Source organism: Scyliorhinus canicula, chromosome 20, assembly GCF_902713615.1.
Source record: "Scyliorhinus canicula chromosome 20, sScyCan1.1, whole genome shotgun sequence".
Lineage (NCBI taxonomy): Eukaryota > Metazoa > Chordata > Chondrichthyes > Carcharhiniformes > Scyliorhinidae > Scyliorhinus > Scyliorhinus canicula.
Window position 1 is genome coordinate 84136609 of NC_052165.1, and position 25044 is coordinate 84161652.

Here is a 25044-nt window from a genome sequence, read left to right on the forward strand (position 1 = left end):
GCTCTGCAGCTTATCTATGTCCCTCTGTAACCTGCAACATCCTTCCGCACTGTCTACAACTCCACCGACTTTAGTGTCGTCTGCAAATTTACTCACCCATCCTTCTGCGCCCTCCTCTAGGTCATTTATAAAAATGACAAACAGCAACGGCCCCAGAACAGGTCCTTGTGGTACGCCACTCGTAACTGAACTCCATTCTGAACATTTCCCATCAACTACCACTCTCTGTCTTCTTTCAACTAGCCAATTTCTGATCCACATCTCTAAATCACCCTCAATCCCCAGCCTCCGTATTTTCTGCAATAGCCGACCGTGGGGAACCTTATCAAACGCTTTACTGAAATCCATATACACCACATCAACTGCTCTACCCTCGTCTACCTGTTCAGTCACCTTCTCAAAGAACTCGATAAGGTTTGTGAGGCATGACCTACCCTTCACAAAACCATGCTGACTATCCCTAATCATATTATTCCTATCTAGATGATTATAAATCGTATCTTTTATAATCCTCTCCAAGACTTTACCCACCACAGACGTTAGGCTCACCGGCCTATAGTTACCGGGGTTATCTCTACTCCCCTTCTTGAACAAAGGGACCACATTTGCTATCCTCCAGTCCTCTGGCACTATTCCTGTAGACAATGATGACCTAAAAATCAAAGCCAAAGGCTCAGCAATCTCTTCCCTGGCTTCCCAGAGAATCCTTGGATAAATCCCATCAGGGCCCGGGGACTTATCTATTTTCACCTTGTCCAGAATTGCCAACACTTCATCCCTACGCACCTCAATGCCATCTATTCTAATAGCCTGGGTCTCAGCATTCTCCTCCTTGTAAATAACAATAATAATAATAATAATAATAATAATAATAATAATAATTTATTGTCACAAGTGGGCTTCAATTAAGTTACTGTGAAAGGCCCCTAGTCGCCACATTCTAGCGCCTGTTCGGGGAGGCCAGTACGAGACTCCAAATAGGGAAGAATAACATGGGATATTGTGAGCCTAGTCCAATAAAAAAGGAAGCATTTTAAGGGCTAGTTAGCTGGGAACAGATGAAGCCCGTAAGAAATAGAAGGAAAGTAGGAAGGAACTCAAACAAGGAGTTAGGAGGCCTGAAAGGGGTCACGAAATGTCATTGGGAAACAGGATTAAAGAAATTCCAGCGGCTTTTTATACATATATAAAGAGCAAGAAGGTAGCCAGAAAAGGATTGGAAGGACAGGGAAGGGAATCTAGGTGTGGAGCCAGAAGAAATGGGCGAGGTAATAAATGAGTACTTTGCATCAATATTCACCGAAGAGAAGGACTTGGTGGAAGATGAGTCTGGGGAAGGATGTGTAGATAGCCTGGGTCACACTGAGATCAAAAAGGAAGTGGTCTTGGCCATCTTGAAAAACATTAAGTTGTATAAGTCCCCAGGGCCTGATGGGATCTACCCCAGGATACCGAGGGAGGCAAGGGAAGAAATTGCTGGGGCCTTGACAGAAATCTTTGTATCCTCACTGGCTACAGGTGAGGTCACGGAGGACTGGAGAATAGCTAATGTTGTTCCTTTGTACAAGAAGGGCAGCACGGTGGCACAAGTGGATAGCACTGTGGCTTCACAGCACCAGGGTCCCAGGTTTGATTCCCCGCTGGGTCACTGTCTGTGTGGAGTCTGCACCTTCTCCCCGTGTCTGCGTGGATTTCCTCCAGGTGCTCCGGTTTCTTCCCACAGTCCAAAGATGTGCAGAGCAGGTGGATTGGTCTTGACCTTAGTGTCCAAAAAGGTTAGATGGGATTATTGGGTTATAGGGATAGGGTGGAAGGGAGGGCTTAAGTGGGTCGATGCAGACTTGATGGGCCGAACGGCCTCCTTCTGCACTCTATGTTCTAAGGGTAGCAAGGATAATCCAGGAAATTATAGACTGATAATACTTACGTCAGTGGCAGGAAAATTATTGGAAAGGGTTCTTCCAGATAGGATTTACTCCCATTTGGAAACATGTAGGCGTATTAGTGGAGGTAGCAGGGTTTTGCGAATGCGAGGTCGCGTCTCACTAACTTGATTGCATTTTTCGAGGATGAGACGAAGATGATTGATGAAGGTTGGGCAGTGGGTGTTGTCTACATGGCCTTCAGGAAGACTTTTGATAAGGTCCCTCATGGCGGACTGGTACAGAGGGTGAAGTCATATGGGAGCTGGCAAGAGGTGAGCTGGCATGATGGATACACAACTGGCTCAGTCATCGAAGACAGTAGTATTGAAAGGGTTCTTTTCTGAATAGAGGGTTGTGACTCGTGTTCCACAGGGATCAAGGCTGGGACGTTTGCTGATTCTAGTATATATAAGTGATTTGGAGGAACATGTAACTGGTCTGATTAGTAAGTTTGTGGATGACACAAAGGTTGGTGGAATTGCAGACAGCGATGAGGACTGTCACAGGATACAACAGGACATAGATCGGTTGGACACTTGGGCGGAGAAATGGAAGGTGGCGTTTGATCCAGAAAAATGTGAGGTTATGCATTTTGGAAGGTCTAATATAGGTGGGAAATATACAGTAAATGGCAGTATTGACAGACACTGGGATCTGGGCGTACAGGTCTACAGGTCGCTGAAAGTGGCAACGCAGGTGGAGAAAATAGTCAAGAAGGGATACGACATGCTTGTTTTCATTGGATGGGGAACGGAGTATAAAAATTGGCAAATGGAATATAGTGTTCAATTCTGGTCGCCACACTAACACCTGTTGAGACTTTGGAGAGGGTACAGAAGAGGTTTTCCAGGATGTTACCTGGTATGAAGGGAATTTGCTGCGAGGAGAGGTTAGATAAACTCGGTTTGTTCTCAGTGGAACGACAGAGGTCAAGGGGCAACCTGATAGAAGTCCACAAAATTGAGGGATATGGACAGAGTGGATAGTCAGAAGCCTTTTCCCAGGGTGGAAGAGTCAATTACTTGAGGACATAGGTTTAAGGTGTGAAGGGCAAAGTTTAGTGGAGATGTGCGATGGAAGTTTTTTATACACACAATAGTCGGTTCCTGGAACTCTCTGCCGGAGGTGGTGGTGGAAGTAGGTACGATAATGACGTTTAAGGGGCGTCTTGACAAATACATGTGTAGGATGGGAATAGAGTAGAAGGTTTTAGCTCAGGTGGGCAGCATGGTCAGCAGGCTTGGAGGGCTGAAGGGCCTATGCTGTGCTGTACTTTTCTTTGTTCTTTGTTCATCAGTGGTGATGGCCATCAATACTCCAAGAGGTCAAAGGAAGGGGTTACCTCCACAAAGCGAATTTCCTTGCCGAGTTCTTTGATAAGTTGCCCTGGTCTGATATGATCTGGAATTTCGTACGTGCGCTCTATCAAGCCCTGGAGTTAAGACATGGATTGAAAGAGATTTTTAATGCAACACTCATGACAGTAACATTTCAAAGCAAAATGTTCTCAAAAAGATAACTTAGGTAACCTTAGTTGATTTCTGCACTTGACCAAACTGAATGATATCCACCAAGGGAGCTGCATCCCTACCAGATTATTTTACTTATTTCCTGTAAAGTACAGTAAGTCTTACAACACCAAGTTAAAGTCCAACAGGTTTGTTTTGAATTGTCATGATATGCAAACATGCAGCTAATGAACACATAGGGCACAACCAATGATCAGTCAGGACACTCAGGGGTGGTATCTCATTATAAAAGGGATGAGGCACTCACACCCTGCATCTTTCCACAGACCAACATCTACAGAATGAGACAGGGTGCATCCTCAGTATCACACCCCAGCACATGGCTTAGAGCAAGGCTGGTTCAGCTAGACTGAGTTACTACATTTAGATTAGCAGAGTCAAACTCATTGAGAACTGTGCTAATAGTTCAATAAAACACATTGAACTCACTTCAAAGTCTGAAGCATCTTTTACTCAAAACTGCATCAAGTTTGATGCATCAAACAGATTGTGTTATTCCAAATTACATGACACAACATGATACTAGGAGTCTGTTCAATCTAGATAGTTCAACTCAGCAAGATCCGTGACAACCAGCAAATGTATACCGGCACAATGGAAAAGATTCCGGCTCCTCACCAGCTCAGGACCTCGGCAATCTCAGGGCCAACTGACGGACATTCAAGCAGAAATTTCAGCTTTACGTCGAAGCATCAGACCTCAATGGTGCGTCTGATGCACGGAAGATAGCTCTTTTCTTCACCACAGCGGGTGATCACACCTCAGAAATATTCAACTCCTTTCACTCCGCCGAAGACCAGGACAAGACAAAGTTTCAGACCATCCTGGACAAGTTTGAGCGCACTGTGAACTGAAAAAAATGAGGTGGACACCAACAAAATCTTCGAGAGCTACACGTTCAAGCATCGATTGCAAGGGCAAGAAGAGTCCTTCAACTCATATTTAACTAACCATAGACTACTAGCTCAATCGTGCAACTTCAGTGATATCACTGACTCCATGATCAGAGACCAAATCATTTTTGGAGTTCACTCTGATCCTCTGAGAGAGCAGTTACTGAAGATCAAGCATATGACCCTGTCAGTCACGATTGAAACATGCACAGTGCATGAGCACGCTGAAAATTGCTATTCCCAGTACAAAACGGCAGAAAATGATAAACTAGCCTCCCACGAGATGGAGCGTACAGGCCATTTCCCGGATGCATCGCCTCAACATTGACAAAAGTGGCCATTTCAGGGGCTCTTCCCGGGGCCCGACGCATGCGCAATACAAACAAGACAACGAAGCGGCCGAAACCCGCACTGCGCAGGTGCAGACGTCCGAGAACCGTACTGCGCATGTGCAACGATGCACGGAGCGTCAGGACGCAGACATCATGACGTGTTCGAACTGTGGCACTGCCCATTTAAAGAAACGCTGTCTGAACTGCGGGAAGCCAGGCCACTATGCAGCCCTGTGCAGATCTGCACCACCAGTCAGGAGCCAGCGCTTCCAATTCAGATGACGGTGCATCTGGAGTGTGCAACACCACCTACAGGATTCTGATCCCAGCAGTGCAACGGATCCAGATGATGAATGCCTGGACAACGCCTACCATGTGGGCATTATTACAACGTGTGAATATGCCACACCAGACTCATCGCAAGTCCAGTCAATCCTTGCTGTGAATTCCAAGGATGAATGGCAAGCAGTGATGAAGGTCAACCACTGCCCCTTTTAGCTGGACACAGGTGCCTTTGCCAACCTCCTCTCACAGGCAGACATCAGACGCATTAAGAAATGCCCCCTCCACGGTCCTTCCAGCTGCCTGCAAGCTCCTGGATTACAACGGGAATGCCATCACAGCACTGGGATCCTGCCATCTGCACGTATCCAACCGACACACACAAGCACGGTTACGCTTTGAAATTGTTAAGCCAGACGGGGCATCCCTACTAGGTGCGCACGCACGCAAGCAGCTGAACCTCATTCAAAGGGTTTACACCACAACATTCTACCATGTGGATCTTCAGGCCGGCATCGACGACATCCTCGCCCAGTATCCAGATGTGTTCAACGGGATGGGCACGCTGCCGTATCGATACAATATTCTGCTACGACCTGCAGTGGCCCACGCACCACATAGCTCAAGGATCTTCAGCAAAAAGGCATCATATCCAAGGTCACCGAACCGACTGACTGGGTCAGCTCAATGGTGTACGTAAAGAAGCCTTCGAGGGACCTGCGCGCCTGCATTGATCCCAAGGATCTCAATAAGAATATCATGTGGGTTAACTACCCCATCCCGAAGTGGGAGGAACTCACGAGTGAGATGGCACATGCGTGCTTATTCACCAAACTGGATGCATCACAGGGATTTTGGAAAATCCAGCTGGAAGAGTCCAGCAGAAGGCACTGCACCTTCAACACGCCTTTTGGCAGATACTGCTACAATCGCATGCCAATTGGCATCATCTTGGCATCGAAGGGCAGCACGGTGGCACAGTGGTTAGCATTGCTGCCTACGGCGCTGAGGACCCGGGTTCGAATCCCGGCCCTGGGTCACTGTCTGTGTGGAGTTTGCACATTCTTCCCATGTTTGCGTGGGTTTCACCCCCACAACCCAAAAGATGTGCAGGGTAGGTGGATTGGCCATGCTAAATTGCCCCTTAATTGGAAAAAATTGGGCACTCTAAATTTATTTTTAAAAAATTTTTTAAATCTTGGCATCGAAGATATTCCATCGCATCAGTGAGCAGATGATGGAAGGCATTGAAGGGGTTCGTGTGTACGTGGACGACATCATATGGTCCACGACCCCTGAAGAACATGTGTCCCGTCTCCAGAAGGTATTCCGCCGTGTACATGCCAATGGCCTAAAGTTAAACAGGTCCAAATATTGTTTTGGCACATCGACGCTCAAGTTCCGAGGCAACCAGATCTCACAGCATGGTGTGCCCCTGGACACAGACAAAATCAAGGCCATCGAGGCGATGAAGGTCCCAGAGGACAAAAGGGCGGTGCTGCGCTTCTTGGGTATGGTCAATTTTCTGAGCAAGTTCATTCCAAACATGGTCACACATACCACGGCCCTACGCAACCTGATGAAAAAGGCAACTGCCTTTGGGTGGAAGGTGGCACACCAGACACAGTGGCCGGAGCTGAAAGCCAAGTTCACCACTGCACCAGTCCTGGCATTCTTCGACCCAGACCGGGAGACAAAGATATCCACAGATGCGAGTCAGGATGGCATCGGTGCGGTGTTGCTTCAACGAGATGACACATCATCCTGGGCACCAGTTACCTACGAATCAAGGGCGATGACGCCCACTGAAACCAGATATGTAGATTGAGAAGGAGTGCTTGGGTCTTTTCACCGGCATCCTCAAATTTCATGATTATGTCTACGGCCTGCCGACATTCACTGTCAAGACGGATCATAGACCTCGGGTCTACATCATCCACAAGGACCTGAACGACATGATGCCTCGAGCAGCGTGTCATCCACAACCTCACCAACGGCTGGCAGAAAGGGCAGTGCCCACAATTTTACAATTTGAAGGATGACCTGACTGTAATTGATGGTATCCTCCTCAAGTTGGACAGGATTTTCATTCCACTCAGTCTCCAGAGCTTGGTGCTGCGCCAGATTCATGGAAGGACACCTGGGTGTCGAGAAGTGCAGACGCAGAGCCCGGCAACTGTCTGCTGGCCTGGCATCAGCCAGGACATCACAAACATGGTCCTGAACTGTGCTACCTGTCAGCGGTTCCAGCCAGCGCAGAGCAAGGAGATGCTCCAACAGCATGACATAGTGACCTCTCCGTGGTCCAAGGCTGACATCAACCTCTTTCATGCGAATGGACGCAACTACGTATCGATCATCGACTATTTTTCGAATTACCCAGAGCTGCTGTAGCTCCCGGACCTCACCTCTCGGACTGTCATCAAAGCCTGTAAGGAGACGTTCTCAAGGCATGGCATCCCAATCACCGTCATGAGCGACAATGGCCCGTGCTTTACAAGTCGATAATGGTCCACGTTTGCCAGGTCATACAATTTCCAGCATGTCACTTCCAGTCTGCACTATCCGCAGTCCAATGGAAAAGTCGAGAAAGGGGTGCACATTGTGAAACAGCTCATCTGCAAGGCCGCGGACTCTGCTTCCGACATACACCTTGCACTGCTCGCATACAGGTCGACTCCATTGTCCACCGGCATGTCGCCGGCTCAACTGATGAACAGGGACCTGCGGACGACGCTTACAGCCATACACCTGCCCAACCTGGATCGCCTCCCGGTGCTGCAGAAGATGCAGCAGCTCAGTGACCGTCAAAAGCAGGGCTATGTCTTTACCACCGATCTGGCCATGCTATCCTCGGCAGACACTGTCAGGATCAAGATAACGGGATGGTTAGTGGTCTGCCCCGGCTGTCGTTGTTCGACAGGCCGCACCCCGCTCTTTTGTACGTATGGCTGATGGCTCCATCATGCGAAGGAATCGACGGACACTGCGCAAAGTTGCCTGTCCGCAACCACTTTCTCCTCAATTTCCACATGGTGAACTGCCACCTCCTGATACCTCGCACCAGGAGGCCCCCAGTCAGGCTTCCATCCTGCCTGTCAAGGCGCTGTCGTCCCCTCCGCCACCTCTCCGGCGGTCGACCAGGATCAGACGCAAGCCTCAGAGATTGGGCTTGTGAACGTTTGTTTTGTTTGCTCTGTTCTGTTGTCCTCCGTCAGTCATGTTAGACAGACTCATTCATATGTAAATACATTCACATACGCCAAGAAACATGAAAAAAAGGAGAGATGTCATGATATGTAAACATGCAGCAAATGAACACAGAATAGGATACGACCAATTAGCAGTCAGGCCACTCAGGGGTGTTATCTCACTATAAAAGGGATGAGGCCTCTTTCCACAGACCAACATCTACAGAGTAAGAAAATGTATCCTCCGCATTACACCCCAGCATGTGGCTTAGAGCAAGGCTGGTTCAGTTAGACTGAGTTACTACATTTAGATTAGCAGAGTCAAACTCATTGAGAACTGTGCTAATAGTTCAATAAAACACGTTTAACTCACTTTAAAGTCTGGAGCATCTTTTACTCAAAACTGCATCAAGTGGCAGCTTGTGTTATTCCAAATTACATAACATGAATCACTAGCCTTTTTAAAATAATCTTTATTGTCACAAGTACACTTACATTAACACTGCAATGAAGTTACCGTGAAAAGTCCCGAGTGACCACAGAGGGAGAATTCTGAATGTTCAATTCACCTAACAAGCACGTCTTTCGAGACTTGTGGGAGGAAACCTGAGCACCCGGAGGAAACCCATGCAGACACAGGGAGAACACGTAGTCAGCAATACCCTCCATCAGGGAGTAGTCTAATGGGGCAGCAACCGGCAGGTTGGATTGGTCCTGTAGCTTGTGGAAAGATAAACTTGGGCAATTTTTCACATCATCAGGTAGATGCCAGTGTTGTAACACTGGAATAGCTTGACTCAGGGCACAGCTAGTTCTGTAGCAAAGATTTTCAGTACTACTGTGGGAATATTGTCAGGGCCCATCGTCTTGGCAGTATCCAGTGCTTTCAGCTGTTTCTTAATATCATGTGAATTAGCTGAAAAGGGACATCTATGATCTCATATAGTTTCCTAATTATCCTCGCAATATAGATTCAAGGGGATCATTAACAATGACAGATTGAATGACCAATTTCCTTGCCTACATAATATTTGCTGACACCATCAAAGATTAATGCATGCGAAATTCTAAGTCTCACTTTTAAAACTGTGCTATTTAATCTATTATCTCTCCCTATGCTAAAATGAAACACATTTGTTAAATTTGTTAAATTTTACTTGTCAGTTATCTGCATATCTTGCATGCTATTTATGTCCAGTTGCAGTTGATTCATATGACTACACATAAATATTAAAGGAGCACTTGCCTTTGCACTTGCCTTTCTGCAACACCACTGTTATAACAATTATATATATATATATATACAGCAGCAGTAATAGTACTTCACCACTGCTTCACTCCTTTAGCTAGTACCACACTGACCAGCTCTACTTATGCAGGTGAAACTGCAAATGATTTCTCCGTCCGCCTCATTGGGGGAGCTCATACTCACCAAGAGGAATGGAATACCTAATAGTCCCCAGGCAGGTTATAACATCCCTCCACCCCAAAGTCCAAGGAATTGACCGAAGACCCTGTCGGGTAGCCAGAGACTTTTCCCCAGGGTGGAAATGACTGTCACGAGGGGACATAATTTTAAGGTGATTGGAGGAAGGTATAGGGGAGATGTCAGAGGTAGGTTCTTTACACAGAGAATAGTGGGTGCGTGGAATGCACTGCCAGCAGATGTGGTGGAGTCAGTCATTAGGGACATTTTTTTTTTAAATAAACAATTTTATTGAGGTAGTTTTTGGCTTTATAAACGGTTACAGACATCATCAGAAAGGAAGCAAAAAAGGCAAAAATGTGCAAACATCCACATACTTTCAATACTTCCACCGTAACATATTGCACAAGCCCGCTCCCCTCCCACCGGTACTACCCGCCATATTTTCCCTCCTACTCTACTCTACCCCCCCTCCCCCCACCCCCCTGCTGACGCTCACTCTCCCGCAAAGAAGTCAATAAATGGTTGCCAACTCCGGGTGAACCCCTGTACAGATCCCCTCAAGGCGAACTTAATTTTTTCCATCCCCAGGAAACTCGACATGTCCGCAAGCCACCACTCAGTCTTCGGGGGCTTCGAGTCCCTCCACGCCAATAATATTCGTCGCCGGGCTATCAGGGAAGCAAAGGCCAACACATCGGCCTCTTTCTCCCCCTGGGCGCCCGGGTCTTCCGAAACCCCAAAAATTGCCACCCCTGGACTCATCACCACCCTTGTTTTTAGCACCTGGGACATGACCCCCACAAATCCCTCCCAGTACCCCCTCAGCTCAGGGCATGCCCAGAACATGTGAACATGGTTCGCTGGTCCTCCCGCGCACCTAGCGCATTTGTCCTCTATCCCGAAAAATTTGCTCATCCAAGCTACCGTCATATGGGCCCGGTGAACGACCTTAAATTGGATCAGCCCGAGCCTAACACATGTCGCGGTCGAGTTTACCCTACTCAGGGCCTCTGCCCACAGCCCCTCCTCCATTTCCCCGCCTATCTCCTTCTCCCATTTAAGTTTCAGTTCCTCTGTCTGGGACCCTCCCTCCCTCATGAGCACCTTATAAATACCCGAGACTCTACCCTCCCCTTCGTCCCTCCCAGAGACTATTCTGTCTAGGATCCCCATTGGCGGGAGGCGCGGGAAAGATGGGACCTGTCTACGAACAAAGTCCCACAACTGTAGGTATCTAAAATCATTTCCCCTTACCAACCCAAATTTCTCCTCCAAGCTCCTCAAACTCGCGAAGCTCCCTTCCAGGAACATATCACCCACCCTTCCCGCCCCTGCTCGCCGCCATACTCGGAACCCCCCATCCATTCTGCCGGGGGAAAACCGATGGTTGTCGCAGATTGGCGCCCAGACAGACGCCCCCATCTCCCCCACATGCCTCCTCCACTGGCCCCATATCCGCAGGGTCGCCACCACTACCGGACTGGTGGTGTACTTGGCCGGCGGCAGCGGTAGAGGAGCCGTGACCAGGGCTTCCAAACTGGAGCCCCTGCACGAAGCCGCCTCCACCCGCTCCCAAATAGACCCCGTACCCACCATCCACTTCCTTATCATAGCGATGTTGGCCGCCCAGTAATAATTGACCAGACTCGGCAAAGCCAGCCCTCCCTCGCTGCGGTTCCTCTCCAACATCGCCTTCTTCACCCGCGGAGACATTCCCGCCCAGACAAAGCTCATGATCAGCCCGTTAACTCTTTTGAAGAAGGACTGTGGGATAAAGATCGGGAGGCACTGAAAAATAAACAAAAATCGAGGGAGGATTGTCATCTTTACAGTCTGCACCCTCCCTGCCAGCGGGAGTGCATCCCATCTCCGAAACTCTCCCTTCATTTGCTCCACCACCCTGGCCAAATTCAACTTATGCAGCCTGCCCCAGTCTCGTGCCACCTGGATTCCCAAATACCGGAAATTTTCCTCAACTAGCCTAAACGGTAGCCCTCTCAATCTGTTCTCCTGGCCCCTTGCCTGGACCACAAACATTTCACTCTTGACCGTATTTAATTTGTATCCTGAGAACTGGCCGAACTCCCTCAGCATTCCCAGTATAGTTCCCATCCCGGCCACTGGGTCCGACACGTACAGGAGCAGGTCGTCTGCATAAAGAGAAACCCTGCGTTCAACCCCGCCCCTCACCATCCCCTTCCAACCCTCTGCGGCTCTCAGCGCAATCGCCAGCGGCTCTATGGCCAGCGCAAACAGCAGCGGGGAGAGCGGGCAGCCCTGCCTGGTCCCTCGGTACAACCTAAAGTACTCCGACACTTCTCTGTTGGTCCTGACGCTGGCCCTCGGGGCCTGATATAATAATTTGATCCAATCCACCAATCCCTCCCCGAACCCAAACCGTCCGAGCACCTCCCATAGATAGTCCCACTCCACCCGGTCAAAGGCCTTCTCGGCGTCCATTGCCACCACTACCTCCACCTCTCTACCCGCCGGGGGCATCATTATCACATTGAGCAATCTCCTCAGATTGGCCGCCAGCTGCCTACCTTTCACGAACCCCGTTTGATCCTCCCCAATCACCTCCGGTACACAGTCCTCCATTCTACCCGCCAGTACCTTTGCCAGGAGCTTGGCGTCTACATTAATCAGGGAGATTGGCCTGTAGGACCCGCACACCTCCGGGTCTTTACCCCGCTTCAATATCAGAGATATGGTGGCTTGTGACATTGTCGGCGGCAGGGTCCCTCTGTCCCTTGCCTCATTGAAAACCCTCGCCAAGACCGGGCCCACCAGCTCAGAGAACTTCCTATAAAACTCTACTGGGTATCCATCCGGCCCCGGGGACTTCCCCGACTGCATGGCCTTTAGGCCCCCCAATACCTCCTCTACTCTAATCGGGGCCCCCAGCTCTTCCACTCGCCCCCCCCCCCCCCCCCCAACTGTTGGGAATGTTAACCCGTCCAGAAACCTTTTCATCCCCTCCGGTTCTTCCGGCGGCTCCGAAGTATACAGCTTACGATAGAAGTCCTGGAATACCCTATTCAATTCTGCCGGATCCTCCACTTTGCGCCCCCCCTCGTCCCTCACTCTACCTATTTCCCTGGCCGCCTCCCTCCTCCGGAGTTGCTGCGCTAACAGTCTGCTAGCCTTTTCCCCATACTCGTACACCGCTCCCCTCGCCTTCCTAAGCTGTTCCACGGCCCTGCTCGTGGATAGTGCCCCCAGTTCCGCCTGTAGCCTCTGCCTCTCCCTGAGTAAAACCTCCCCCGGGGACTCCGCGTGCTCTTCATCTATCCGACCCATTTCCCTGACCAATCTATCCATCTCTGCCCGGTCTGCCTTGGCTCTGTGGGCCCCAATTAAAATCAGCTCCCCCCGCACTACTGCCTTTAGCGCCTCCCACACGGTCGCCGCTGGGACCTCCCCAGTGTCATTCACCTGCAGGTAATTTTTTATACATTTCCGAAGCCTCTCGCAGATCCCCTCCTCCGACAGCAGTCCCACATCTAGCCTCCATTGCGGGCGTTGACAGCTCGCTCCCCCGAACTGCAGGTCCATGCAATGCGGGGCATGGTCTGAAATGGTAATTGCTGAGTATTCCGTGTTCTTTACCTCCCCCATACAGTCCCTGCTTATTACAAAGAAATCTATCCTGGAATATACTTTATGGGCGTGCGAGTAAAACGAGTAGCCCCTTCCTGTTGGCTGTCCCTCTCTCCAGGGGTCCACTGCCCCCATTTGCTCCATAAACCCTTTCAGCTCCCTTGCCATTGCTGAGAGTCTACCCGTTCTGGGACACGACCTATCCAAAGTCGGGTCAAGGACCATGTTAAAGTCCCCTCCCATTATTAGCCTGCGAGAATCCAAGTCCGGGATCTTCCCCAGCACTCTTTTAATGAAGTCCACGTCATCCCAGTTCGGGGCATATATATTCACCAGCACCACTCTTCTCCCCTCCAGTCTGCCCCGCACCATCAGGTATCTGCCCCCCCTGTCTGCGGATATGCCCTCTGCCTCAAATTGCACGCGCTTGTTGATCATGATTGCCACCCCTCTGGACTTCGAGTCCAAGTCCGAGTGGAAGACCTGGCTAATCCAGCCCTTCCTTAGCCTGGTCTGGTCTGACACTTTCAGATGTGTCTCCTGCAACATAATTACGTCCGCCCTCAGGGCCCGCAAGTGCGCGAACACCCGCGCCCTCTTAACCGGCCCATTCAGTCCCTTGACGTTCCAGGTGATCAGCCTGGCTGGGGGGCACATCCCACCCCCCCCCCCCCCACCCCGCCGGTCAGCCATAGCCTTTCTCGGGCCGGCCCCTGACCCGTGCGTCGCGCCATTCCTGGCCCGCCCTTTGGCTGCCTCCACCCTCGACCTCCTTTCCAGTGCCTATTTCAAGTCCCTCTCCCGTCAGCAGAACAACCCCCCCCCCTCCCCTAACCCCATCCCCCGATACCCCCACCCCTTACATCTACTGGCTGTAACTTCCCCCCCCCCCCCCATCTGACTTCCTTGACTAGCCAATCTGCTAGCCCGGTGACTCAACACTCCGGCGCCTTCCTGTCCCATTCCCCTTGTTTCCCCGTCCTCCTCCCCACCCACTGGGGCAAGCCGGCTCCAGTGTCTTCCGCGAGCTGCCCAAAAAGCCCAAACAGGAAAAAAAAAAAACCATAGAAAAAAGAGAAAAAGCACATAAATGTCCATGAACAAAGGAAAGAATCTCAAATGTTCCGCTTGGCCCCTTTGGCCCAGCAAACCGTTGAGCAGCAGTCCAGGCACATTCGGCGTTCCTTCCCACAGAAATCCTCGGGCCCTAACTCGCGTCCTTGGGGCCTCCTTTCGGGACCAGCCCCAGGTCCCTCACAAAATCCATCGCTTCTTCAGGCTCGGAGAAGTAGTGGTGTTGACCCTGATGCGTGACCCATAGCCGAGCTGGGAACAGCAGACCAAACTTCACGTGCTTCTTGAACAGCACCTCCTTGACATTCTTAAAGGCTGCTCGCCGCCGGGCCACCTCCTGGCTTAGGTCCTGATAAATGCGGAGAACCCTGTTGTTCCACGTGCTGCTCCTGGCGCTCTTTGCCCACTGCAGCACCCGCTCCTTGTCCACGAACCTGTGGAACCTAATCACCATCGGGCGGGGGGGTCCGCCCGGCCGCCCCTGCCTTCACTCTGTGTGCCCCCTCCAGCTCCAGCGGTCGCGGAAAGGCTTCGGCCCCCATCAGCTGCTTCAGCAGGTCTGCTACAAACGCTGCAGCATCAGCTCCCTCCGCCCCCTCCGGGAGGCCGACCATCCTCAGATTGTTCCTGCGTACTCTATTCTCCAGCTCCTCCACTCTGTCCAGCAGTCTTCTCTGCCGCTCTTTCAGGCCGTCCACTTCTAGCGCTGCAACCGTTTGCGCATCCGCCTGCTCCTCCACCGCCTCTCCCAGCTCCTTAACTTTAACATCCTGCGCATCCAGCCTCTGGTTCAGCTGATCCACCGCTTTCTGGATTGGGTCCAAGCTGTCCCGCTTCAGCGCTTCAAAACTGGACTTCATTACCTGGAGCATGTTATCCAGCGCCAGCTGGATTACGGAGTCCGGGGTCCGTGTGTCCGCCATCTTAGGTCCCAGGTAATTTTCTTCAGATCCTTGTCTCTGTCCCTTTTTCTCCTTCTTCTTCTGCCTTCTGGAATCCCGCTGTTCCATGTGCCGCAGCCCGCTCCTCAGCGCCTTCGCTGCCGCTTTCCTTTGCCCAGCTCCTTAAATTTTTCCCCTCCTGGGCATCTGAAGTGGGTCCAAGATGTCCCTCCTCAGCAACTCCAAACTTTTTTTTCCTTGTGTCCTGGAGGAAGGAAGGTCCGTGGGTCCGCCATCTTACCCTTCAGGTCAGCTTCCTCCTTGCCTCCGTCTCTCTCTCTTTCTTCCTCACCTGCTGGCCTCCCACACTTCCATTTGCTGCAGCTCGCTCTCCTCTTCTTTCACGGCAGCTTTTCTGCCGCCCCCGTGGTCCCGCTATCGCGGGGAATCAGCTGTTCCGCCCCGCCGGAGTGAGAGCCCACCGAATGTGCGGCTCACTCGGACATCGCCGCCACCGGAAGTCGTCATTAGGGACATTTAAGCAACTCTTGGACAGGCACATGGACAGCAGTAAATTGAAGGGGTGTAGATTAGGCTGATCTTAGATTAGGATAAATGGTTGGCACAACATTGTGGGCCGAAGGGCCTGTACTGTGCTGTACTGTTCTATGCTCTGCGAAGGAGGGCATCGGACTCGTTTTACCGTAGGCCGGACATCATTCGCAAGAGGCGCTAGATCGGGCGGCGCGTAACCAGAAGGCGAATGGCTCTTCAAAGATGAACGGCATAACAGCTGTACATCTGCAACAATGGGATCGAGCACCTCTCCTCAGAGGCATCCTGTGTGCCCATCGCTGACTCAGAGTCCAAATCCTCCACCATCTCAGCGCCCGTATCTCCATGAGGTTCTGCAACGACTCGAGCAGGTTGGGAGTGTGGCACCAGAGGAAGATCGCAAGGATGAACCTCCACTGTGTCCGAATCTGGTGGTCACTGTAGCTGAGGATGTGATCACCGGGGGTGGGGAATCCGTGGAAGAGGCGGCCTTCTGGACTGAACGTGGTCCAAATGCCTGCGTTGAATCCGACCCTGGGATTGCACCTGGTAAGAGATCGGGCCCTTTCGTCAAAAGACAACACTGGGGACTCACTGGTCACCACCAGCAAAATTCCAAATAAACACCAGGTCACCGCGTGCAAACTGTGAGATTGGCCGATGCCGAGAAGGGTCATGCCCCTGCCGTTCCAGAATTTGGTGTACTTTCACGCCAATGTCCGGGAAAACCACGCTGAGGCGGGTACGAAATCTGCGGCCTATTAGAAGTTCCGCGGGAGCTACCCCAGTCACCACGTGCGGAGTGGTCCTGTAAGAAAACAAGAAACAAGCCAGTCTACTGACCGTGGACACGGAAGACTGTTTCTTGAGGATCCATTTGAACGTCTGCACTGAGCACTTGGCCAACCCATTGGAAGCCGGGTGATACGGAGCGGTGCGGATATGGCGTATGCCAGGGGTGGGCAAACTTTTCCGTGCAAGGGCCACATTCAGAAATTCACAATTTTAAAGGGCCGCATAGCATATTAAGTGAAATAATTAATATTTTAAATAGCCAAAATAAAAGGTCTTTAAAGAAAAAAAAAAGCACATTTATTTGAAAAACAAAGTAACTCAGTAAGTAACAGAACAATGTCAATGAGAATGATGCATCTGACTGCAGTCATTTACCAGTTTGTTGAAATCAGGTGTCAAGTTGCTTGTGCTGATCCTTAACACTGACAGAAGCACAGCCTAGCCGAGTCAATGATAAAAACGCGCGTAGTGGGGTGGATGAGTGGGGCTGCCTTATTGGTCGGTTTAGTTGGGTGTGCGACCAATAGGAGTCCAGGTTACAAACAATAATAAGGCTTATTGTTTGTAACCTGGACTCCTATTGGTCGCACACCCAACTAAACCGACCAATGAGACAGCCCCACTCATCCACCCCACTAGGCGCGTTTTTATGCGGCCCGTCAATGAGGTGCCCGGAATCATAACCGGCATTTTTGAAAAGCCGCCGGGGAAAAGCCGCTGAAGTAAATGCGCTTATTCAATAAGCGCATTTACTTCAGCGGCATTTCCCCGGCGGCTTTTCAAAAATGGCGGTTATGATTCCGGGCACCTCATTGATGGGCCGCATAAAAACCATTGTCGGGCCGCATGCGGCCCGCGGGCCGTAGTTTGCCCACCCCTGGCGTATGCTGTTCATCTTCATGATCCCCGCAAACTCCTCACTTGTGAAAGGAGTGCCGTTGTCCGTGACGAGCACCTCAGGGAGGCCATGCGTGCTCAAATACAAACGCATCTTCTCAATCATTGTGCGGGACGTTGTGCCAGTTTTGTGAGGCTCATGAAGAATCAAGCACAAATTTGTGGAGTCAAAAGAAATACAGTAGTCCCCCGTTATACCGCGCTCCGCAATACCGCGGTTCGCGATATACCGCGGGGGGGCTTATGGACCCCAACTGTCAGTTGTGTCAATTTCAGCAGCCGGCTCACTTTGATCCGGAGAGGGAAGCTGCTCTCTCACTGAAACAATCAGCCGGCCGCTGAAATTGACACTGCCGGCTGCTCTCTCCCTCCAATCCAAAAAGTTTTAATGTTTCTGATTGGAGGGAGAGAGCAGCCGGCAGTGTCAATTTCAGCGGCCGGCTGATTGTTTCAGTGAGAGAGCAGCTTCCCTCTCCGGCCGCTGAAATTGACACTGTTTGAATTAGATCCACGATGGGGGTTTTAAATTTAATTAAAAAGCTATGCTAGCGCTTCCCATTGTGAGTCTACGGGGGTCTGACCTCTCCCCCCGCCCCCCGTAGACTCTCAATGGGAACATAAGAACATAAGAACATAAGAACTAGGAGCAGGAGTAGGCCATCTGGCCCCTCGAGCCTGCTCCGCCATTCAATTAGATCATGGCTGATCTTTTGTGGACTCAGCTCCACTTTCCGGCCCGAACACCATAACCCTTAATCCCTTTATTCTTCAAAAAACTATCTATCTTTACCTTAAAAACATGTAATGAAGGAGCCTCAACTGCTTCACTGGGCAAGGAATTCCATAGATTCACAACCCTTTGGGTGAAGAAGTTCCTCCTAAACTCAGTCCTAAATCTACTTCCCATTATTTTGAGGCTATGTCCCCTAGTTCTGCTGTCACCCGCCAGTGGAAACAACCTGCCCGCATCTATCCTATCTATTCCCTTCATAATTTTAAATGTTTCTATAAGATCCCCCCTCATTCTTCTAAATTCCAACGAGTACAGTCCCAGTCTACTCAACCTCTCCTCATAATCCAATCCCTTCAGCTCTGGGATTAACCTAGTGAATCTCCTCTGCACACCCTCCAGCGCCAGTACGTCCTTTCTCAAGTAAGGAGACCAAAACTGAACACAATACTCCAGGTGTGGCCGCACTAACACCTTATACAATTGCAACATAACCTCCCTAGTCTTAAACTCCATCCCTCTAGCAATGAAGGACAAAATTCCATTTGCCTTCTTAATCACCTGTTGCACTTGTAAACCAACCTTCTGTGACTCATGCACTAGCACACCCAAGTCTCTCTGAACAGCGGCATGCTTTAATATTTTATCGTTTAAATAATAATCCCGTTTGCTGTTATTCCTACCAAAATGGATAACCTCACATTTGTGTGCTAGCATAGATTTTAAAATAAATTTAATAAATAAATTTAAAACCCCCATCGTGGATATCCGCGGCTCGGATGCAACGCGGGTGGCTGTCTTGGACCCCAACACCCGCGTTATAAAGGGGGACTACTGTAACTATATTTACAATTACATATATACAGCAGCAGTAATACTTCACCACTGCTTCACTCCTCTAGATCAGGCATTGTCAAACTCAGGGCGTGACTGCAGGTGGGTCGCGGGCGGGTGTCGGGAGGATTGCGGAGTCGTCATTACACATAACAGCCACAGCAGCCGGCTTTTAATAATGCCAGCTGCCAGCGGCCTTCAAAATGGCCCGGAACAGATTTAAAAAATTCAGCCATACTGCACATGTGTGCACGATCAGCAGTGCACAGATGCACACCAATGATCGGGCACACATGCGCAGTGCAGCCGCATTTATTTTGTTATGTGGTCGCAGCCTCGCAGCCTTGTTTTTTCGAAGTTCGGGGGGGGCCAAATGACCCAAAACCATTTCCTCAATTTCTGTCAGCAACAAACAAGGTAAGAGAAAATGGTGGGTCACGCAGGTTGGCCAGCATGGGTCGCGAAGGTTGGCCAGTTGGTAAAAATGGGTCAACGGAAGAAAAGTTTGAAAAACGCTGCTCTAGATAGTACCACGCTGACCAGCTCTATTTATGCAGGTGAAACTGCTAATGATTTCTCAGCCCTCCTCATTGGGGCAGCTCATACTCACTAACAGGAACGGGATACCCAATAGTCCCCAGCCAATAGCATTCAGGCAGGTTATAACAGGTCCTTCCAGCTGATTCCCTTATTCCCCTTTTCCTTATTTTTGTCGCTACCATATTTGATCCATGGATGCTTAATGGGCATGTTACCTTAAAGTCAAGCCGCAGAGAGAATGAAGAATTCAAGAAGTTGCAACATAGAATACAGTGCTTTGGACAGCAGATGCAGGACTTTGTGGTTCTCAAGGGATGTGATGAGAATCAGTTAGATTAGCAAATTTGCAGGTGATACTAAGATTGGTGGAGTTGCAGATAGCGAGGAGGACTGTCAGAGAATACAGTAAAATATAGATAGATTGGAGAGTTGGGCAGAGAAATGGCAGATGGAGTTCAATCCAGGCAAATACGAGGTGATGCATTTTGGAAGATCAAATTCAAGAGCGGACTATATGGTCAATGGAAGAGTCCTGGGGAAAATTGATGTACAGAGAGATCTGGGAGTTCAGGTCCATTGTACCCTGAAGGTGGCAACGCAGGTCGATAAGAGTGGTCAAGAAGGCATACAGCATGCTTGCCTTCATCGGATGGGGTATTGAGTACAAGAGTTGGCAGGTCATGTTACAGTTGTCTAGGACTTTGGTTAGGCCACATTTGGAATACAGCGTGCAGTTCTGGTCGCCACATTACCAGAAGGATATGGATGCTTTAGAGAGGGTGCAGAGAGGGTGCAGAGGAGGTTCACCAGGATGTTGCCTGGTATGGAGGGTGCTAGCTATGAAGAAAGGTTGAGTAGATTAGGATTGTTTTCGTTGGAAAGACAGAGGTTGAAGGGGGACCTGATTGAGGTCCACAAAATTATGAGAGGTATGGGCAGGGTGGATAGCAACAAGCTTTTTCCCAAGAGTGGGGGTGTCAATTACAAGGGGTCACGATTTCAAGGTGAGAGGGGGAAAGTCTAAGGGAGATGTGCGTGGAAAGTTTTTTTACGCAGAGGATGGTGGGTGCCTGAAATGCTTTACCAGCAGAGGTGGTAGAGGCGAGCACGATAGCATCATTTAAGATGAATGTAGACAGATATATGAACGGGCGGGGAACAGAGGGAAGTAGATCCTTGGAAAATAGGCGACAGATTTAGATAAAGGATCTGGATCGGTGCAGGCTGGGAGGGCCGAAGGGCCTGTTCCTGTGCTGTAATTTTCTTTGTTCTAGATTGGCCAGTTGGTAATCAAAGAATTGGCCATAAAGCTGAATTCTGCACGGTAACAGGTGGTGATTGGATCTTGCCTGAATGGGTTGATTTCTAGAGATGAGAGTTGAGACCTAGACACAGTGACAAGGACCTGCTCCCTTTTCTCTCTCTCTCCAGAAAGGCTGCGAGTTGATGTATTTCTGAACCTACGGAGAACATGAATGAATTAACCTACAGTGAAACCATTATCGGCAGCAAACAGAGACCTGGATCTGAAAGCTTACTTTGAAAGAAGTTGTGCTTAAAGGCAGACATCTGAAACAGAGACTCTTTCCTTTTACTTATTATTTTCACCCCCTTTCCCCCCCTCTGTATTTGTCCGTCCTATGTGTGCATATATAGAGGGTGAGGGCAAGTTAAAGTGGGATATTAGGAATTAGATAGTAGTTAACAGGTTGTATTTGCTGTGCATTGCATTATAGTTCTTGTTACAAATAAAAAGTGATGGTGCTTAAACTCGCAAACCTGGTGACTGTAATTATTGGGCAGCTAAGGGCTAACAACTTTGGGTATTTTTCCAAGAATTATTAAATTGTGTTACAACTCTAGGTCAAGGGGGGCAGGAACCCACCCTAGCCCAGGGTGTTGCAACAATATAAAGTGTAAAAGTCAGATGGACAAAGGTAGCTGAAGAAGTTCACTAAACCTTTTTGGGATAGAACAGCATATTCTGGAGGCAAGCAGAGAGCAGAATTTACAAAACCTGGTATTGTGCAAGATAATAATTGTCCTTGATAGTAGTGGCCATTTAATTGAATTTTGTTCAGTTTTAGGTCGAAGGGACTCAATCTAAACTGAAATAGGGCAATTATGTGGGCAAGAAAGTGGAGCTGGCAAAAGTGAATTAGATTTCAGAATACAAAGAATAGATGTATTCCAACATGGGTCAGACCCACCATCCTTGATTAACTAGAAAAAATATTTAATTGTGAAAAACAGGTGGCAGGTCAGAAGACACAATGTAAGGAACAGCAAAGGATGACTAAAAGATTAGTAAGGAGAGAAAGCCATCCAGAAATATAAAAGCAGAGTAAACAGTTTATTTAAAAATTGAAGTTAGTCCCATCGAAAGTGAGTCTGGGGAATTAATAATGAAAAACAAGGAGATGGCAGATGAAATGAATGTGTATTTTGCAGTTTTCTGGAATTGAACAAAGGAAATTAGATAGCTTGAGTACAGATTTGGCCCTACAGACTGGGCAGGAAGGTTAAACGACAGGACATTTGTTGAAGGACATACTCAATTCCTCACAATAAAATATATCCCAGTGAGGAAGAAAAATTGGAACAACATAGAACATAGAATATACAGTGCAGGACACCATTCGGCCCATCGAGTCTGCACCGACCCACTTTAAGCCCTCACTTCTACCTTATCCCCATAACCCAAACCTCCTAATCTTTTTTGGACACTAAGGGCAATTTAGCCAATTCACCTAACCTGCAATTCTTTGGAGGAGGAGCAAGAGGAGTAAAAAACATCCATGACTAAACAAGGAGGTCAAGGACATTATCAAGACAAAATTAAGTTATATCATATTGCAAAGCCCAAAGGCAGGCTGGAATATTGGGAAACTTGTAAACATAAACAAATTCTAAAAAAGTAATTAAAAAAACGAAGGTAAATTATGAAAAAAAACTAGCACAAAATATGAAAAAGGATAGCAAAAGCTTTTGCAGGTACATAAAAGATGAACCCGAGAAGTTAATAGTGGGGAACACAAATGGCAGAGATGCGAAACGGCTCTTCAACTGGGTGAGACATCGCCCTCACTATGTGCTTCACAGCTTAGGAACTCCCTCATTCAGCCATGAAACTATCGCCAATTCGATCATTGGTCCACTTCTTTTGTCTCTTTTTAATCTTTACAGGCCTCGAAATAACCTCTTAATATTGCTGGCCTGTCTTAGAAACATCGAAAATAGAAGGAGACCAATCAACCCTTCAAGCCAGCTCCATCATTCATTATCATGGCTGATTATCAAGTTCAATATCCAGATCCCACCTCTTCCCCCATATCCCTTGATCCCTTTAGCCGCAAGTGCTCTATCTAATTCCTTCTTGAAATGACACAACATTTTGGACTCAACTACTTTCTGTGGTAGCGTATTCTCCAGATTCACCACTCTCTGGATTGAGAAATTTCTCCTCACCTCAGTCCTAAAAGGTTTAACCCTTATCCTCAAACTATGACCCCTAGTTCTGGGCTCCCCCACCATTGGGTATTCTTTCTGAATCTATCCTGTCTAATCCTGTTACAATTTTATACGTGCCCATGAGAACCCCTCTTACTCTTCTAAACTTCAATGAATATAATCCTAACCGGCTTAGTCTCTAATCATATGACAGTCCCACCATTCCAGGAATCAGCCTCATAAACCTTCGCTGCACTGCTTCCATAGCAAGGATTTGGTCCTTTTAACTCTGTAGCTCTCTCTCGGTCCTCTTTTTTGTCTCAGAATTTGTCTGGGTCCCTGTTGTACCCACAACTTTGGGCAGCACGGTAGCATTGTGGATAGCACAATTGCTTCACAGCTCCAGAGTCCCAGATTCGATTCCCGGCTTGGGTCACTGTCTGTGCGGTGTCTGCACATTCTCCCCATGTGTGCATGGGTTTCTTCCAGGTGCTCCGGTTTCTTCCCACAGTCCAAAGATGTGCAGGTTAGGTGGGTAAGGGTAGGGTGTTCTTTCCAAGAGCCGGTGCAGAATGGCCTCCTACTGCACTGTAAATTCTATGGAAAAAAAACTCAATTTCCTGGTCATCCTCTTTGCCTGGCTCAAAATCCACAGGTCTCATCTGGATCTTTGGAGGAACTTCACAGACCTTATCTTGGCCTTTTCAAATTCAAGAAGTTGTTCATTAACTCCAACCCTCACTGGTTCTGTCACCTTTTCTGAACACACTCCAGCTCTCTGCGTTACTGCAGACTTTGACTGTGTGTTCCTTGTCTCTTTGATTCCAAGTAGCCCTTTCCTAGCTACTCCAACCCTTACTGGCTCAGCTGCCCCTTTAAGACCTTTGAACCATTCTGGGTTCCCTGTATTCGTACAGATCCTGACTGCCATTCTCCTGCCCTTTTTAGCTTTGTTTGTCTCGAGCGATTTTTCCTGACTGCTTGCGCGTATTATTTTACAGGGTGCCGCTACTTGCTTTCCAGTTCACACTTTCTTCTTTGTCTCTTTCCATTCTCTTTGGAAAGCTTCCTTCTGTTCCCTTCTCTTGTTGGTAAACTTCCTCCCTCTATAAAGTTTTGAGTTCAGAAACTTTGTCTCTATTCTAGTTGCATTGTCATCAATTCTACTTCTTTTCGTAGTCTTGCCTGACTTTCGCTATATATCTATTTAATCTGTACCTTTAATAAAGCTCTGTTACCTCTTTCTGAATCCAGTGTTTAAGTGCAGGGATTAGTGCCTTGATTCCTTCCACGAGATATTCCTGAGGTTGACTGCGATCCTCTCTCATTTCTAAACACACAATCAAAAAATTCAAAAGTAATTTTGCCACAAAAGACAATACCAACTATTTTTTAACCATTAAATCATTTGTAAGAAAATGTTTCAATAAAAAAGATGGAGAACTGACATACTGTCCAACAAACCACTCCATAGCACACTCCCTATTAATCCTTAGAAATAAAACATGCAATTTGACCTGGTCTTTATCTAACCTGTATTTCCAATAAAAGTCTCTTCCCCCAGTATTATCTTTGTGAATTTCTCAGACAGCCTCTAGATGCCAAAGGCAAGATACTTAAACCTGTTGCTTAACTCATTGTTTGTTTTGATTTGGTTATCCATGTAGTCTGTTGAGCAATGTCCCATCTATTGAATTTGGGATCCTATAAATAGCAAGATGTTCTCTAAAATTCTCTGTATCAGAGTCAATCTCCCTGTTCCTTATAAAATGTCACCATTTAGTGTATATTTCTCCTCTCAGAGTATACTATCTCATACTTCTCTGCATCAAATGTGAATCTAGAGATCCTGCACATTCATAAACCCTAACAAAATTTAATGCTCGCCAAATAAATCAAACAGTTCAAGAATTTTCAATTAAGGGGAGAATTTTAGAGATCAACAAGGTGCTCATATTGTCAACTTTTAGCAGAGATATTATCAGTTGCCAAAATGCTCCCCTAAATTTCACGGCCGTAGTTTGGAAATGTGAACACTTCCATTGCTGTGGCACAATAAAGCTTTCACAATTTCACCAGTAGAACATAGAACATAACAGCGCAG

General features: G+C 48.4%; 1 protein-coding gene across 3 annotated transcripts in view; it reads right to left on the reverse strand.

Moving 5' to 3' along the window:
- The window catches only part of LOC119955298 (lysine-specific demethylase 7B-like), a 316061-nt gene that overhangs the window by 189271 nt on the left and 101746 nt on the right, over positions 1-25044 (reverse strand). For all 3 annotated transcript variants that reach the window (XM_038781379.1, XM_038781377.1, XM_038781378.1), the window contains 2 exons: positions 24179-24270; positions 3268-3357 (listed from right to left, as the gene is read on the reverse strand). In XM_038781379.1, the coding sequence (XP_038637307.1) occupies positions 3268-3357; positions 24179-24270 (182 nt within the window). The remainder of the gene's footprint in view (positions 1-3267; positions 3358-24178; positions 24271-25044) is intronic.